Here is a 14,681-nt window from a genome sequence, read left to right as displayed (position 1 = left end):
TGTCCAGAGCATCCCGGCAGCCGGAGTGAAAAGGGAAGCCTGTCCAACCACAGACTCATTGTCTGAGACTTCTTTTTGAGATTTTTTTAAAAATGCCATGGGCAGAAAGGCTGCCCTGTCCAAGTGAAAATTTATTTTAAAATATCAAATTTGTGTTTTCAAAAACAAATGCTATCTTGACCCCTGGATGGTCTAATAATAGAAGCTGCCCCTCCTCCCAGTCCACAGCGATAATCTACAGCTTAGAGCCATTTTTGTGCCCTGTTGTTCAGTCGCTCAGTCATGTCCGACTCTCTGAGACCCCACGGACTGCAGCACGCCAGGCTTCCCTGTCCTTCACCGTCTCCCAGAGTTCACTCAGACTCACGTCCGTTGAGTCAGTGATGCCATCCAACCATCTCCTCCTCTGTCGGCCCCTTCTCCTCCTCTTTCCCAGCATCAGGGTCTTTTCCAATGAGTCGGCTCTTCGCATCAGGGGGTCAGAGTGTTGGCGCTTCAGCTGCATTTTGGGGCCTGGAAAGCACTGAATGCCCGTCACCAGCTCGTGGCTTCTGTGTGGACGTCTGCACATCCCAGCTCCTGCCTCCTTTTGTCCCCAGAGCAGCCCGAGGGCAGGGGTTCCTCCCTCCTTCTCCAGGAGCATACGTGCCCTGAGCCTGGCGGGGAGGGCGGATGTGCTGGGTGCCCAGTGACGGACAGATGGGGCTGAGCTTTGAGCCAAGCCCTTTAAACTCCAAAGAGGGGAACCTGCCCTGCTGTGAACAGAGGCTTTTTCTGAGATGCTGTTTGGTCTGAAACTTGAAGCATAGGCTTCAGGAAGTGGGCATTGAGGTGAGGGCACTGCATGAGCTGGGGGCAGCCGCCACCCCCAAGTGAGTGGACAAGGGGTCTTCTGTGTGGGGGCAGGGGGTGGAAGTGACACCAAAGAGACCAAAATCAGGTGGCAAAGCCATACCAGGGGGCTCCAGCTGCATTCTGGAGGCAGTAGGGAGCCAGAGATGGCTACTGACGGAGGGAGTGCCCACGTGGGTTGGGAGCCCTGGGAGTGTGAGCCTGAGCAGCGGTCTGCCCTGCAGGGGGTGGCGGGGGGGACCCTAGGGGAGGGGTCCAGTCCCTTCCTGCCCCCGTCCTTCCTGCTCCCCTCGTCCTTCCTGCCCCCCAGCCCCTTCCTGCCCCCGTCCTTCCTGCCCCCCTCGTCCTTCCTGCCCCCCAGCCCCTTCCTGCCCCCGTCCTTCCTGCCCCACCCCGTCCTTCCTGCTCCCCACTTCCTGCCCCCTGGTCCTTCCTGCCCCCATCCTTCCTGCCCCCCAGCCCCTTCCTGCCCCCATCCTTCCTGCCCCACCCCGTCCTTCCTGCTCCCCACTTCCTGCCCCCTGGTCCTTCCTGCCCCCTCTTTCCTGCCCCCTGGTCCTTCCTGCACCCCCATCCTTCCTGCCCCCCCGACCCCTGTCCTTCCTGGCTTCTGTCCTTCCTGCCCCAACCCCTGTCCTTCCTGCCTCCCCCATCCTTCCTGCCCCCTGGTTCTTCCTGCCCCCCCTTTCCTGCCCCCTGGTCCTTCCTGCCCCCAGTCCCTTCCTGCCCAGGGTACACAGCTACAGGTGGCCACTTTTGGGTGCTGCCTTCCCCAGGAGAAGTAAGAGTGACTGGCTCCTCCCATGGGAGTCTCGCTCAGTCCCAGGGCCCTGAACCTCCCTCCTCCGCTCTCTGGCCTGAGCCTGTTGCTTAGTAACAGGATCGTGCTTCTGGCTGGACGCCAAGCCTTCCCTGGGCAGGGATGCACTCCTCCCTCTGGGTGTCCACCACCTCCCTTCTTGCCTGAGCCTCCACAATGCTGCGCCCTGGGCTGCCTCTTCCACTGCCTGGGAGAGGGTGTCCTCCCAGAGGGCCCCCTTTGCTCCCAGCCAGGCTCCCCTTTTCCAGGCTGCCCCCTGAGCTCTGAACTGGTGGCTGGTTGGAGCTGGTCACAGCCTCCTGACACAGTCCAGGAGGCTCCTTTGCTTTGCCCACGTATGGAGACCGGAACCAAGGCTCCAAGCAGGCTTTCCTGACTTGGGCACTGTTGACCTTTGGGACCTGATGATTCTTCGCCGCTGGGGTGACCTGTATTCCGGGAGGGTGTGCGGAGCATCCCTGGCTTGGCTCACAGAGACCCAGTGCCATGCCAGTTGAGGGGCAGCTCTGAGGCCAGGCTGTATGGAATGGATGCTGCCTCTCACCACCTGTGTGCCCTGGGTGAGCGGTATCCCTGCTCTGGGCCTTGGGGATGGACGCGAGGTCAGTAGTGGGTGTGGGTGGTGGCCTGGAGGGGCAGCCTGGGGCAGGGGCAGCCAGGAGGTGGGAACCTGGGGCCTTGGACGGGGCAGCGCTGTCCGAGTTGAGGAGCCCCCATGGTTCCAGCCAGGATGGGGTCACACCCTGAACCTGAGATCCCCCCTCGGATCGAGGACCTGGAGGCCACCAGAGGCAGGGGGTGGGGAGAGGGGCAGGAGTGGGTGGCGGGGCCCTGCACCGGGGCCTCTGCTGGGTGTGTGCTGGTGAGGAGCTACAGGTGGGCTGGGTCTTCACCACCCGGGCAGAGGCCGTGGGCTCCTCTGTGTCTTCTGCCCGTGTGACTTTGCTCTGTCCTCGTGCTCAGGGGTGGGTGATGGGGCTGGAGCCTCAGTCTCCCTTTCTGGAAGTGGGGTGAACCTCTCCCATGGTGAGACCGTGAGGTTCGATGAAGGGGTAACATGGAAAGATGAGGGGGGGACCAGGCCCCACGGGAGGAGCAGGCCCGCCAGCTGCCTTGTGGGGTACAGCAGCTGCCTTGTGGTGTGCAGCGGCCTTGTAGGGTGCCTGGAACCAACATCCCTCCTGCCCCACCCCCACCGCATTGCAGTCACGGCCTGGGAGAGGGTGGGATGCACTTCAGTTCAGTTCACTTCAATTCAGCCCAGTCGCTCAGTCGTGTCCGACTCTGCACCCCATGGACTACAGCACTCCAGGCCTCCCTGTCCATCACCAACTCCCAGAGTTTACTCAAGCTCATGCCCATTTACTTGGTGATGCCATCCAACCATCTCATCCTCTGTTGTCCCCTTTTCCTCCTGCCTTCAATCTTTCCTAGCATCAGGGTCTTTTCCAATCAGTCAGGTCTTCGCATCAGGTGGCCAAAGTGTTGGAGTTTCAGCTTCAGCATCAGTCCTTCCAATGAATGTTCAGGACTGATTTCCTTTAGGATGGACTGGTTGGATCTCCTTGCAGTCCAAGGGACTCTCAAGAGTTTTCTCCAACACCACAGTTCAAAAGCATCAATTCTTCAGCGCTCAGCGTTTTTTATAGTCCAACTCACATCCATCCATGACTGGAAAAGCCATAGCCTTGACTAGACAGATACACTTGAACATGCTTTATCTTTCCCAGTGGCTGCTCACAGCTCCTCCCACTCAGTCCAGTTCCTTGGAGAAATCCCAGGTCGAGCCCATAATTTCTCAGGCACTTTTAAGAATTAGAACCCAGTGGGTTCCTTGCCATCAAAGGTCACCCTCTGATTCGACCCAGAACTCCCTGACCCGATTAGATCTGAGGGGACAGTGGGTTTCACCCTACTCCCTCCCCAAGACCCCAGCTAGGGCTCAGAGGCCCCTGGCACGTCCTGGGTCTCAGGCACCCTGTTAGTGACAGGGCAGGGCCTTGAACCCATGACCAGGTCTGGCAGAGGAGGGGGCACTTGAAGGGAAACAGGGAAACTATCTGGAAGATTCTAGAAGGTCACGCTGGGACGCAGGCCCGTCATGCTGCTGTGATGGCAGAGCCAGGCCCAGGTGGCAAGAGCGAGGCCTTCCAGGTGGCCTCTGCCCCACCTCTGCCCTGGGCTGTGGGGACACACTCCCTCAAGGACATCCCGTCATTGACAGCAGTTGTCGACTGGATTTCTCACACAAGTTTCCACCGTCACTGGCAAAGCAGTGCGAACCATGCTGAGCTCCAGATGTTTTCAGAAAAGGATGATTGCGTCTCCATGACAACGGTCCTTGCATCTTGCTCTGGCCTCTGTGTTCACAGCTCACTGTTAATGAGGCTGCACCCCAAACTCAGGGGGGATGAGTGAGGGGGCTGGGGTTAGGGGGACATCCCCCGGCAGCTGCAGGTGGCACGTTGGGCTGAGCCTCGGACCCTGCCCTGGGGGAGGGCGCGCTGCTGACGCGGCCAGAGGCAGAGAGGAGACGTGAACCTCTCCCCAGGGCTTCCTCTCAGCAGTAGCAGGGGTGACTCCAGTGTTCACGTGCGCTCATTTGTCTATCAGATGCATCTGCCAGCCCACGGGCCTCTGTTACTCTTCTTCATCCCCTGACAGCTGTGTGAGGCCGGTTCCTTTACCGTCCCCATGAAGCGCATCCCTGTTTTACTGAGCACAGAGAGGTCACTGTCACACAGCTTGGGGGGCAGCCTGGTTCCCTGGTCCGTCTTTCCAGCCACTGCCATCGGTCTGCCTCCTCCCAGGTCTGTCTGGCACAGCCCAGGAGGCTCTTTTGCTTTGCCCAGTTGGGGAGACCTGAACCGAGGCTCCAAGCAGGCTTTCTTGACTTGGGCACTGTTGACATTTGGGGCCTGATGATTCGTTGCTGCGGGGGTGACCTGTGTCCTGGAGGGTGTGCAGAGCATCCCTGGTCTCCAGGCTCCTGGAGCACCCCTCCCCACCCAGCTGGGATGGTCAGAATTGTCTCCAGACATTGCCCAAAGCCTGGGGGAGCAAAATGGCCCTGGTTGAGACTGGCAGAGAGTGTGTGTGGCCCAGGGTGGCTTGATCAGGGATGGGCGTGGCTGGAAGGGCAGAGCGGGGGGCCGGCCGGGAGCCCAGAGCAGGCTGGGGGCCGTGGGTGGGAAAGCACCGGTCACCTGGGGACCAAGGCAGTGCCAGGGGCCTGGTTCCAACCTGGGCTGGGACCCGGACCCGGAGTGCAGGACGAGGTCAGCGTGTCCCGTGTCCGAGATGCAGCACAGAAGGAGCTCAGAGGCCAGGCTGGAAGGCTTCCTGGAAGGGGTGCTATGGCAGGAGAGCACTTGGAGGTCAGGCGTTGGGCCTCCGACCTATCTCTGCACCTTTCCTAAGGGGGCACGGTTAGGGTTAGAGTTCACCTGCCCGCAGAGGAGGGCAGAGGGGCCACCAGCGCTCCTGCCAGCATGGCACCCTGCTGCCCAGGGACGCTCCCTCTCGAGACAGCCCCCAGTGCAAGGGGCCTCTGTCCGGGTCCACATCTTGCCGAGGCCCGGAAGCCCATCTCTGGGAGGCGGAGCCGCCATCGGTTCATCCGGGTATCCCTGGCTCGCGGCCCGGACTGCATGCAGTCAGCGCTCAATGCATGCAGGAATGAGCTTCAGGGTTTGTTTTCCACATGGTCACATCGGCTGTCATGTAATAGCGTCCTCTTTCAACGCCGGACGCTCCCCTCTGTCCTGCCCGCTGTCCCTGCCCTCCTGGCGTAGGCCTGACGTCCCAGCGCTGCTGGCGCCCCCAGCCCGGCGCCCCTCGCCGGGAGGATGACGTCTGTGCTGCGTTCTTTTTTCCAGGTTGCGGGGGCTGCGGAGCCGAGATCAAGAACGGCCAGTCCTTGGTGGCCTTGGACAAACACTGGCACCTGGGCTGTTTCAAGTGCCGGACCTGCGGCAAACAGCTGAACGCGGAGTACATCAGCAAGTGAGTGGGCGGGGCCGCCCACCTGCGGCTTGGAAGGGGGCGGGGCTCCTGTGTCCACCCTACGTCAGCAAGTGAGTGTGTAGGGCCGGCCCACCTGCGGCTTGGAAGGGGGCGGGGCTCCTCCAGTGTCCACTCTGCGCTCTCGGCCTCTCAGCTGCCACCCCAAGTCTGCAAGGCAAGCCCCGCTAGGACGGCAGGACTTGGCCTGTCTGTCCCAAAGCCCTCGCCCTGCCCCCGCCACCAGCCTGGCTTCCCTGATGCAGAGACGCTCATTTCTGTTCATTGAGCCCAGACGTTAAGTTAGCGCTCCCGCCTTTGACCTTGTGGCAAGTGCTATCCCTGGGTGTCGCCCTCCCTGTGGGACCTGCCGCCCTCGCTGGCCCCCAGATCCCCGCTGAGCACAAAGTGGAGGTCAGCCGAGGCTGCTGGCCACAGAGCCGGGGAGGGATGAGGGGCTCAGGGGTCACGGGTGCAGCTGTCCTCTGCCATGGTGCTGACGTGGGGTCCCTGACAGGTGCTCAGAGTACAGGGGTGGCTGGTTTGGGGTGCATGGAGAGGGAGCTTGTACAGATCAGGGCCCAAGCCCCTGCTGGTTGGCCAGGAGGGGGCTGCATTAGAATCCCCAGAAACACCAGGGATGGCAAGCCTCCCGACAGCACAGGGGAAGGAAGGGTCATGGACTGAGTTCACGGAGCAGCTTCTCTGAGGGCAGAGCGGCTGTCTCCTGCCAGCCAGGGGCGTTGGGGACAACTTCTGTCAAAGGCTGTGCTGGTTCTTGATGCTCTGGGGGAACAGAACCATCACAGGAATTGATTGGTTTAAAGTAATTCCTGCAGTAAAACTGCAGAGAATGAAGCACACACATGTCATGCGTGCACATGTCCGTGAGAGGTGCGTGTGCACCGGGAGAACCCGGTCACTGCGTGTACCTGCGTCAGCTTCCTGGTGGACCTTGTCCCCTGATTCTGTAAGGTGTGTGAGCTTTGGGGAACCCCGGGAAAGGCTCTCCGGGTTTCTCTGTATCGCTTCTTACAAATGCATTTGGACCTACAGTTATCTCAAAATCAAGCGTTTCCAGGGAAACCGAGATGAGCCTCTGTCCAGGCTGGGTCAGGCTGGGTGAGTTTCTGCTGCCTGTTTCAGAGTAAGGAGAAGGAGTGAGTGACATGCAAAGGCGGCCTTGGGGACCGAGCACTTAAAATAAAATGCTTCCCAGCCCCCAGAGTGCAGTAGCTCACCCACACAGCGTGCGTGTTACCTAGCAGCCTCCGGAACTCATGAGGAGGGGCCTTGGGGTTGCCATGGAGATGTTTTCTTTGAATCTCCTGGGTTTGCTGCATGTACAGCCTTTTTTGGGGGCTGTGATCGGGGCCCTGAGGTCAGGACATTTGAAGGTGGACCCGAGGGGCTCAATTGACGTGTTCCATCGCCTGTGCAAGGAAGGACTGCTTTCTCACTGGGACTGCGAGAAGCACCAGGACCCCACCCCAGGCCTGTCCACTCCTGCCAGCATCCGTGGGACCCAGACAAGGTCCCGAGCTTTGAGGAAAAGAGGGTGCCATCAGCTCCTTCTGCTGACAGCTTGAGAAACCTTACCTTCTGTTGGCAGCTGAGCAGAAATCAAGACCAAACTGATGGCACGGCAACACACCAGCAGTGCCGGGGGGGAGATGGACCAGAGCACCAGACGCCCCATCACCACCCACCGTGCCAGGTGCCTCCACACCCGACTCCTGATGGACCGGGCCTGGGCCAGGAGCACCGTCCTGGCTGTCGATGACAATGACAGTGATAGTGGCCTCAGCCAGCAGCTGGCAGGTGCCCGCCGAGTGCCAGGCACCGGTCACCCCTTGTCATACACAGACTATGCTCTTATGACCTCCACTTTACAGACAGGAAGCTGAGGCCTGTGCAGGTTAGGTAACCGCTGGGACTGTGGATCTGAGTGCCGGCCTGTCCGGTCGCCACTGCCCAGCCACACCCCACCCCACCCCACGTGGAGCGCTGGCACTGTCCTGACACCATCACTGCCACACGCCCCATGGCTCGACCTCACCGTGATAACTCCGATCAGCTTCTAATGAGCTCCGACCACATGCCACACACTGTTTAGGCCCGTGCCTGCATTCCCATCCTTCGACACCCACAGGCCAGCTGTGACCTTGCAGCCCAGTGCAGGGAGCCCAGCATCTGAGGAGCCCACCTGCAGCTGCCTGGATGGATACTCAGGAGCAGCGCCCACCAGGATGCCCCTCTCATCCATAATCCCCAAAGCCTCAAGCCACACCCTGTGCAGAGTTGGCCCGCTGCTCACGGGCAGCGTGAACGCATTGCGTGTGGTTCTCCAGCTCCTTCTCAAGCAGCGGGAGGTCCGGGCCACGCCCGGGGACAGTGAGGGTCAGTCCCAAGGCATACCTGCCCTGCTTGGCATCTTGTCACCCCCAGACCTGTTTTCCGACGTGGGCAGCTTTGTCAGACCCCCTTGTCGGCTCGCAAGGATGCCCCAGAAGGAACAGGAAGCCACCTGATGAGGAAACAGACCATTTCACACCCAACCCGGCTGTTGAGCGTTGGACAGAATGAACTGGAATGAAGAGTCACGTCTGCAGAAACTTCTTTTATTTCCCAGACGCAGCTTTGGTTCCTTGGGCTCTCTGGAGCCCTCCGCCAGCCCCTCGCTCACCCCTGGGCAGGCGACCCCACCTCTGTACCTTGGTTTCTGCACCTGTAAAATGGGACCATCTTTGTGGTATTTCTTACCGGGCTACTAGGGGGACTGAGGGACCGTGCTGTGCTCGGCAGGTAAGTGCTGAGCACACGCCGTCCAAGGGCCCGCTGTTATCTGGAGTAGGAGGCAGTGGGCGTTTGCCCCTTGGACACAGCCCCTCTCCTTGGTGAGGACTGTCGGGCCTTGGGAGTCCTCAGGGTGCCCCCGCCCGTCCTGACTGCCGGCTCTGTTGCAGGGATGGGCTGCCCTACTGCGAGGCCGACTATCACGCCAAATTCGGCATCCGCTGCGACGGCTGTGAGAAGTACATCACGGGACACGTGCTGGAGGTGAGGAGGCCAGCTTGGAGGTGGGACCCGGGACCCGCCTCACAGATTCCGCCGCTCTAAGGCCTGCTGTGGGCCCTGGGACCTGCCTGCCCCCCTGGGACTTAGCCGAGAGGATCCAAAAGGATTCCTTTGTGCAGGAATCCACGCCCCTGAGCCTCTGCCCCCCTCTTCCTCCCAGCTCTGCCGGAGGACACAGTCCAGGCTCTGCTCAGTGAGTGCCGCCTCCTCCAGGAAGCCTTCCCTGCCACACTCTCTCAGCTGTGTGATCTTGGTTCAGCCCTTTGGCATCTAGATGTGAATCTGAGGCTTGGGGGTTTTAAAAGTGAGCCTGTGCCCCTTAGCCGGTCCTCGCCCACACCCCGAGCCCGTGGCGGCACCGGTCCACTTGTGGTTTCTGTAGCGTTTCCACCTCTGGGCGTTTCCTACAGATGGAGAAGTATGCCCTGCTGTCCTCTGCGGCGGCCTCTGTCTCACAGGTGCCTGGTACACGAGCGCGCTTCAGTATTGCCCCGTGTCTCATCACAGGACTAGACCAGAAACGTGTAAGCTGATCGCTCATCGTTGGACTGTGATAAATAACACTGGGATGAGCATCTTTTTTATTGACTTTCTAGTTTTCCTGAAGGTTAGTCCACGGACGTGCAGAAACTGAGCCAGCAACTGCGAGCGTTTTCAGGGCTCTTGAAAGTTGTAACGTGCTTTCCAAAAAGTCTGTTCTGATCTCCCACCCTGGGTGTAATCTTGATGAAATCCTGCGCCAGGTGAGAATGTGACCTTCGCTGTCTTATGCCCCCTTCCACCCCTAGAGGTGCTGTGTTTTGTCATTTTTAACCAATCAGAGTTCTCCTTGAATTTAAGTTCCCTTTCATCAGCGTCGCCTGCTTATACACTGGGGTCGGTCAATCGCGTTCTTGCGCTGCGCTTATCTTTCATCGGACTTGTCTGCTTCTGCGCTGGGGTCTTCGTGTGCTTCTGACGCAGTTGGGCAGATGGTCACACGATGAGATGGTTGCCGTCCCGTCTGCCAGACCTCTTTGTGTCTTCTTGGGTGGTGAGCAGGCTGAGTGTGTGTACCCACATCCTCTGGACCTGGACGAACGCTGTGTCCCTCCCCTGCACCCCACCGTGACGCCTTACCTGGCGCCCCTCGTCCTGGGCCTCTCTCCTCTCCCAGCCCTTTGCTGCAGATCCTGCTCTGAGCAGTCAGCCCCCCTCCCACCCGACCCAGCTGCAGGACTGAAGCTTCTGGAGAATTCCCCCACTGGGGCCCTACCTGCCGCAGGGCCCCAAAGACTGTTCCAGAGCTTCCGAGCTCCATCCTCCCAGGGGCTGCTCCCCACCCCCTCACACCCCAGCCTGCCAGCCACAACGGCCTTGTCTGAGATTTAACGGGAGAGGGTCCAGGGTCACTCAGGGCTGTCTTCGAAGCTTCCTGGTCAAGGCTCTGTCCCTCCTCCCATTCACACTCTCTCCCACCTGTTCTTGGTCTGAACCCCTGTGCGTCCTGTGGGAGGCAGGCCTCCTTCCTCCCTGGGGGGCCCACCTCCCCCCTCACCTCCCCTCTCACCTCCCCTCTCACAAGGCATCCCCCCAGTGGCTCCATGAACAGCTCCCATCCCTCTCTGCTGTCCCCCCCTTCACAGTCAGGTGTCTCCATGGGATGCTGACCTGCCCCCATCCAGCCCCCACCTCTTCCCCAGACCATGCTCTGCTCGCCTCCCCCAGGCCCGTCTCTGTGTCCGGGAGAACACGTGCTGGCCAGCGGCCACCCCACGCGGGGCCGAGCCTACTTGAACCCAGGCTGCCCAGCCAGGGCCCCCGCCGCCCGCCCCCCCGGCCTCTCGTCCTGTGGAGTCACTGGTGGGCACTGTTCTGCTTCAGTGCTGCCCGATGCCCTGAGTGGGGGCCTCTCAGGCTCTGTGGTCTGGGCATGACTGCTGCAGGTGTGGGTGGGACGCTCCTGACCCGGACCCTGTGGCCGCCCTGCCTCTCCGAGTCCTGAACCCACCCTGTGCCTGCCGAGCACCCCCCATCCTCAGAGCGAGCCAGCATCTCCTCGGGGGACCCTACAGAATGCCCCCCTGCTCAGCGGTGGCCCTGGGGGTGGCGGGTGGGGTGGGGGGTCTCCCCTGACGTATCAGGCTCGGAGGCCAGGGAGCGACCCCGTCTGCATGTTGTCTTTGTTGGGTCTGCCTGTTAGCTCCCTGATTGACATTCAGTGCTGGGCCCAACACAGGCTCTGGGGTTTGGGCACTGTGAGTGGGGCGTCCCCTGGACCTCCTTGACCGTGAGGAGCAGGAGAAAGGCAGGTCTCCGTGGAGGGTGCAGGAACCTCCCGGGAAGATGAATGCTTTGTTTTCGCCCCTGCGGGCGAGCTCCGGCGCGGTGGTGGCTGAGTCGTCGGCGGGGCCCTGCACGGCTCAGAGCATCCTCCGCGAGCCGGCTCCGCAGAAGGGGGGCGGCCGTCACCGCGGTGGCGCTGCCTGGGCTCGGCCCAGAGCCTGCTGGCGACCTGGCTGGCCAGGCAGAGGGCTCTTATTGGGGAGCGGTGGGGGGAGGGTGCGGCAGGTGGCCGGCCGGAGACAGGACCTGCAAACAGGACAAGAAGGATCCAGACTGCCGGCTGGAGGGTGACGGTGTCTGTTCCTGCCGGCCTGTCCCCGGAGGGGTGCTGCACAGGGGCCTTGGGAAGGCAAGGGGGAGTGACTGCTTGGACTGAGCTCTGGTGCCAGGACTACGTGCAGGTAGGAAGCTCCCTGGGCCGGTGGGGAGGCCGTGCTGGCAGAAGGGGGGGTGGGCTTGCTGGAAGCTGGGCCGATCAGCAGGGGTGAGATCCTTGAGGCACCTGCCACCGGCCCCGATCCTGCTGACTTGCCTCCCAAGAGGCTCTCCTCTCCAGTGCCCGAGTAGGAGAGCAGCTCGGGGGCCCCTTCCCCGCCTGCAGGAGTCTGCCGCGTCTGCGTGCCCGGGCCCGGAGCCATCTCATGCAGGCGCCCGCCCGCCCGCGAAATGTGCCTTTGACTCCCTCAGCCACGCTAAATACTCAGCATCCTCTGCCCCATGCCCACATCCTGTGTGTCTGGGGTGTCTGTCCCCATAAGCCCGCTCCACACTGGGTCCGCAGGGGACCCAGGAGGGGCTGACACGGGCCCCCACCCAGTGGCTGGCTGGCTGGCCCCCTGGAGCGTGGGAGCAGCCCTGCAGGGCTGGCTCCCGGGGATGGAGTTGCTCTGCGGACGAGCTGGAAAGTGGGCTGGTGGTGCGTGGCCAGGGGACCGGGCTCTGAGAAGACCAACCAGCGTCTGATCCGGAGAGGAGGTGCCCAGTGAGGGGGTGTCCCTGGCTTGGTGGCCCCATCACCACCTTCTCCTTTCGTTCTCACTGGTATTAGCAGGAACAGGTGGGAACTGGGGGGGGGGGGTTGTGGGCACTTCTTGCTCAGCCCCACCCTCCTTAACCTCGGTCCCACCTGCCTCCTGCAGCCTGGCTGTCTCCATGGTAACGAGAAGCCCAGGGTCCCTCCGGAACCACTAATTAACCCCCTCATTCCCTTATTGCTTCCTCCCTGCTTCCCTTCCTCCTACCCCTCCTTCCTCTGCCCTCCACTCACCTTGCAGACCCTTCCTGAGCACTGTCCCACCCCGGCCTGGGGGCTGGGCTCCCAGGGATGACCGTGATAGGAGTTCCTCTGCCTGGAGGACCCCTGGGGGGTGCGGGGCTGGTCACCAGAACGTTTCTCCATTCCAAGTGGACCATCTCCATGACTCCAGAGCTGGCAGATTTGTGCCCCCCTCTCCTTTCCAGAACTTTCCTTTTCACCCTTGTGAGCTGGCAGGACTTTTATCACAGAGAGAAAGCAAGCCCCGACTCTGAACAAATAAAAGCCTTTCCGAAGGACAGAGGTGAAGTCAACTTTTCTCTCTCTCTTTTTTAAATTTGATGAATGTGAAGTCAACTTCTCAAGGCCCCAGCTTCTCTCTCTCTCTATTTTTAAAGTTTAATGAATGTGTTTATTTTAAAAACATGCTCAGGAGGAACACTTGTTTGTCATAAACCAAAAATCATCTGTAATGAATGTCATCACCCAGAAAAAAAACTACCGTTAGCATTTAAATGTCATCCTTGCTCATTGTGTGCACACACACCCACATAGACACACAAACACACACTCAGATACACACAGATACACACACAGACGTACACATAGACACACACAGATGCACACAGACACACACACTCAGATACACACACAGGCACACAGACACACAAACATATACATAGACACACAGAGACACATGAAGACAGATATATGCATGCACACACAGAGATTCACACTCATACTCACACAGAGATATACACAGGCATGCAGACACACACAGGGATAGATGCACAACAGATATACACAGACACCCACAGACACACACACACACAGACCCCCATGCAGGCACCACGTGCTGACTCGCCTGCAGCCTGACGCCGCGTCCCCGCTCAGCACCAGCAAGGAGTGGCGTCTCCACTCCTTGCCTTCAGCCATCCGTCAGCACGTTCCCGTGCAAGGACCCTGGGCCGGCGTGCTCGCTGCAGGACTTCTCAGAGCCTTGACAGCTGATATGCCTGGAGGTGGAGTGTGCTATCTCTCTGCTCCCACACTCTGACCAGGATCCCCCTGTCGCCTAGGACTCCATTAGGCATGACGGGTGGACACTGTTTCCCTATTCCGAACATCTTTATGAGATACCCCCTCTGCGTGAAGCTCTGCTCTAGGGCCTGGGGACAGCAGAGGACGAGGGGACGTGGCTCTGTCCTGAAGCAGTCTCCCCAGGTTGAGTGAGGGTGAGAGAGGGGCAGGGCCAGGGGGCCACGCCAGCCTCAACATGCCCCCCCCCCCCCGAGCCCCTGAGCCCAGCACAAGCCTGTCCTGAGGCCAGTGGCATCAGCCGTGGGTCCAGGCTGACTCAGGGGCTCTGGGGGAGGGGTCTTTGCTGACATGGCACACAGCCAGGCTCTTCTTTTTGGGGTAAAATCTCCTTGGGCGAGTCTGGGATGGCAGGGCCCTCTGTGTGGGCTCCTTCACCCCACCCCCACCCATCCCCGCTGCATGCTTCCTGCTAAAGGTTGTCGATGAGCTTCCTGGTAAATTTCATTTTGTCAGTATGCTCTATGATTAGACCTTTTAAAGATCTGGATCCGGTTCTGGTCATTCGCAAAGGAGACTAAATTAGCTTCAAATCCGGGGATGTGTCAGGAGCAGCCACAGGGAGCTGGCCGTTCTGGGCTAGAGGGGAACGTGTGCCCTACAGGGCTGGCCCTGCGGGGTGGGGACCCAGGGGAGGCCTCAGAAAGTAGGCAGAGGCCAGGCTGGCTCTCCCGAGACTGGAAGAGGCCATGGAGGAATCTGGGAGGGGCAGGGGGTACCTGCCTCTGATGCGCTGCGGGAGGCCCAGCCTCTGTGCTTCCCCTGTGGAGGAGGGAGCAGGGAGGGCTGGCCTGCTCCTCTCGGCAGGGAGGAAAGGGGGCTGGGGACCCAGAGGCTCTGCCACTTCGTATTACCAGCCCAGCCCTCTGCGTTTGCAGTGCTTGGAGCCCTCCCCTCTACCTGGGGGTCGGTGAGGAGCAGAGCCCACTCAGTGCCCCTGGAGGCTGTGTTCCTAAGGAGCCTTGTTCTGCTTGATTAAAGACGACAGCCGCTTGTTGGAAGGCACGCGGCATCGTTGTGAAGGCGCGCTACAGAATCTCACGGGCTTTTGATCCCCTTGGCAATCTGGGCCACCCTGAGCCCCACCTGGGTTTAAGGGGCTTGTGCCGCCTGCCGGGCGGGGGCTCGGGGGTCGGCAGCACACGTGCTGCCCTGGGGCTGACGGCTGAGGCCCTTCTTGGACAGTATTGGGGGGGTGATGGAGCAGGAGGTGCAGCCATGTTCCGATGATGGGGAACGCCTGGCCGGCGT

The 14,681-nt window shown here is 60.6% G+C and overlaps 1 protein-coding gene across 29 annotated transcripts in view; it reads left to right on the top strand.

The window, feature by feature from the left end:
- ABLIM2 (actin binding LIM protein family member 2) overlaps nucleotides 1-14,681 on the top strand; it is a 167,770-nt gene that overhangs the window by 65,322 nt on the left and 87,767 nt on the right. For all 29 annotated transcript variants that reach the window (XR_011257882.1, XR_011257883.1, XR_011257885.1 and 26 more), the window contains exons 5-6: nucleotides 5,551-5,677; nucleotides 8,641-8,734. Coding sequence is in view for 20 of the 29 variants with exons in the window: in XM_069594823.1 (XP_069450924.1) it covers nucleotides 5,551-5,677; nucleotides 8,641-8,734 (221 nt within the window). In the remaining 9 variants the exon portion in view is untranslated. The remainder of the gene's footprint in view (nucleotides 1-5,550; nucleotides 5,678-8,640; nucleotides 8,735-14,681) is intronic.

This window comes from Ovis canadensis, chromosome 6 (assembly GCF_042477335.2).
Source record: "Ovis canadensis isolate MfBH-ARS-UI-01 breed Bighorn chromosome 6, ARS-UI_OviCan_v2, whole genome shotgun sequence".
NCBI classification, from domain to species: Eukaryota; Metazoa; Chordata; class Mammalia; order Artiodactyla; family Bovidae; genus Ovis; species Ovis canadensis.
This window is presented reverse-complemented; position numbering and strand designations above follow the sequence as displayed.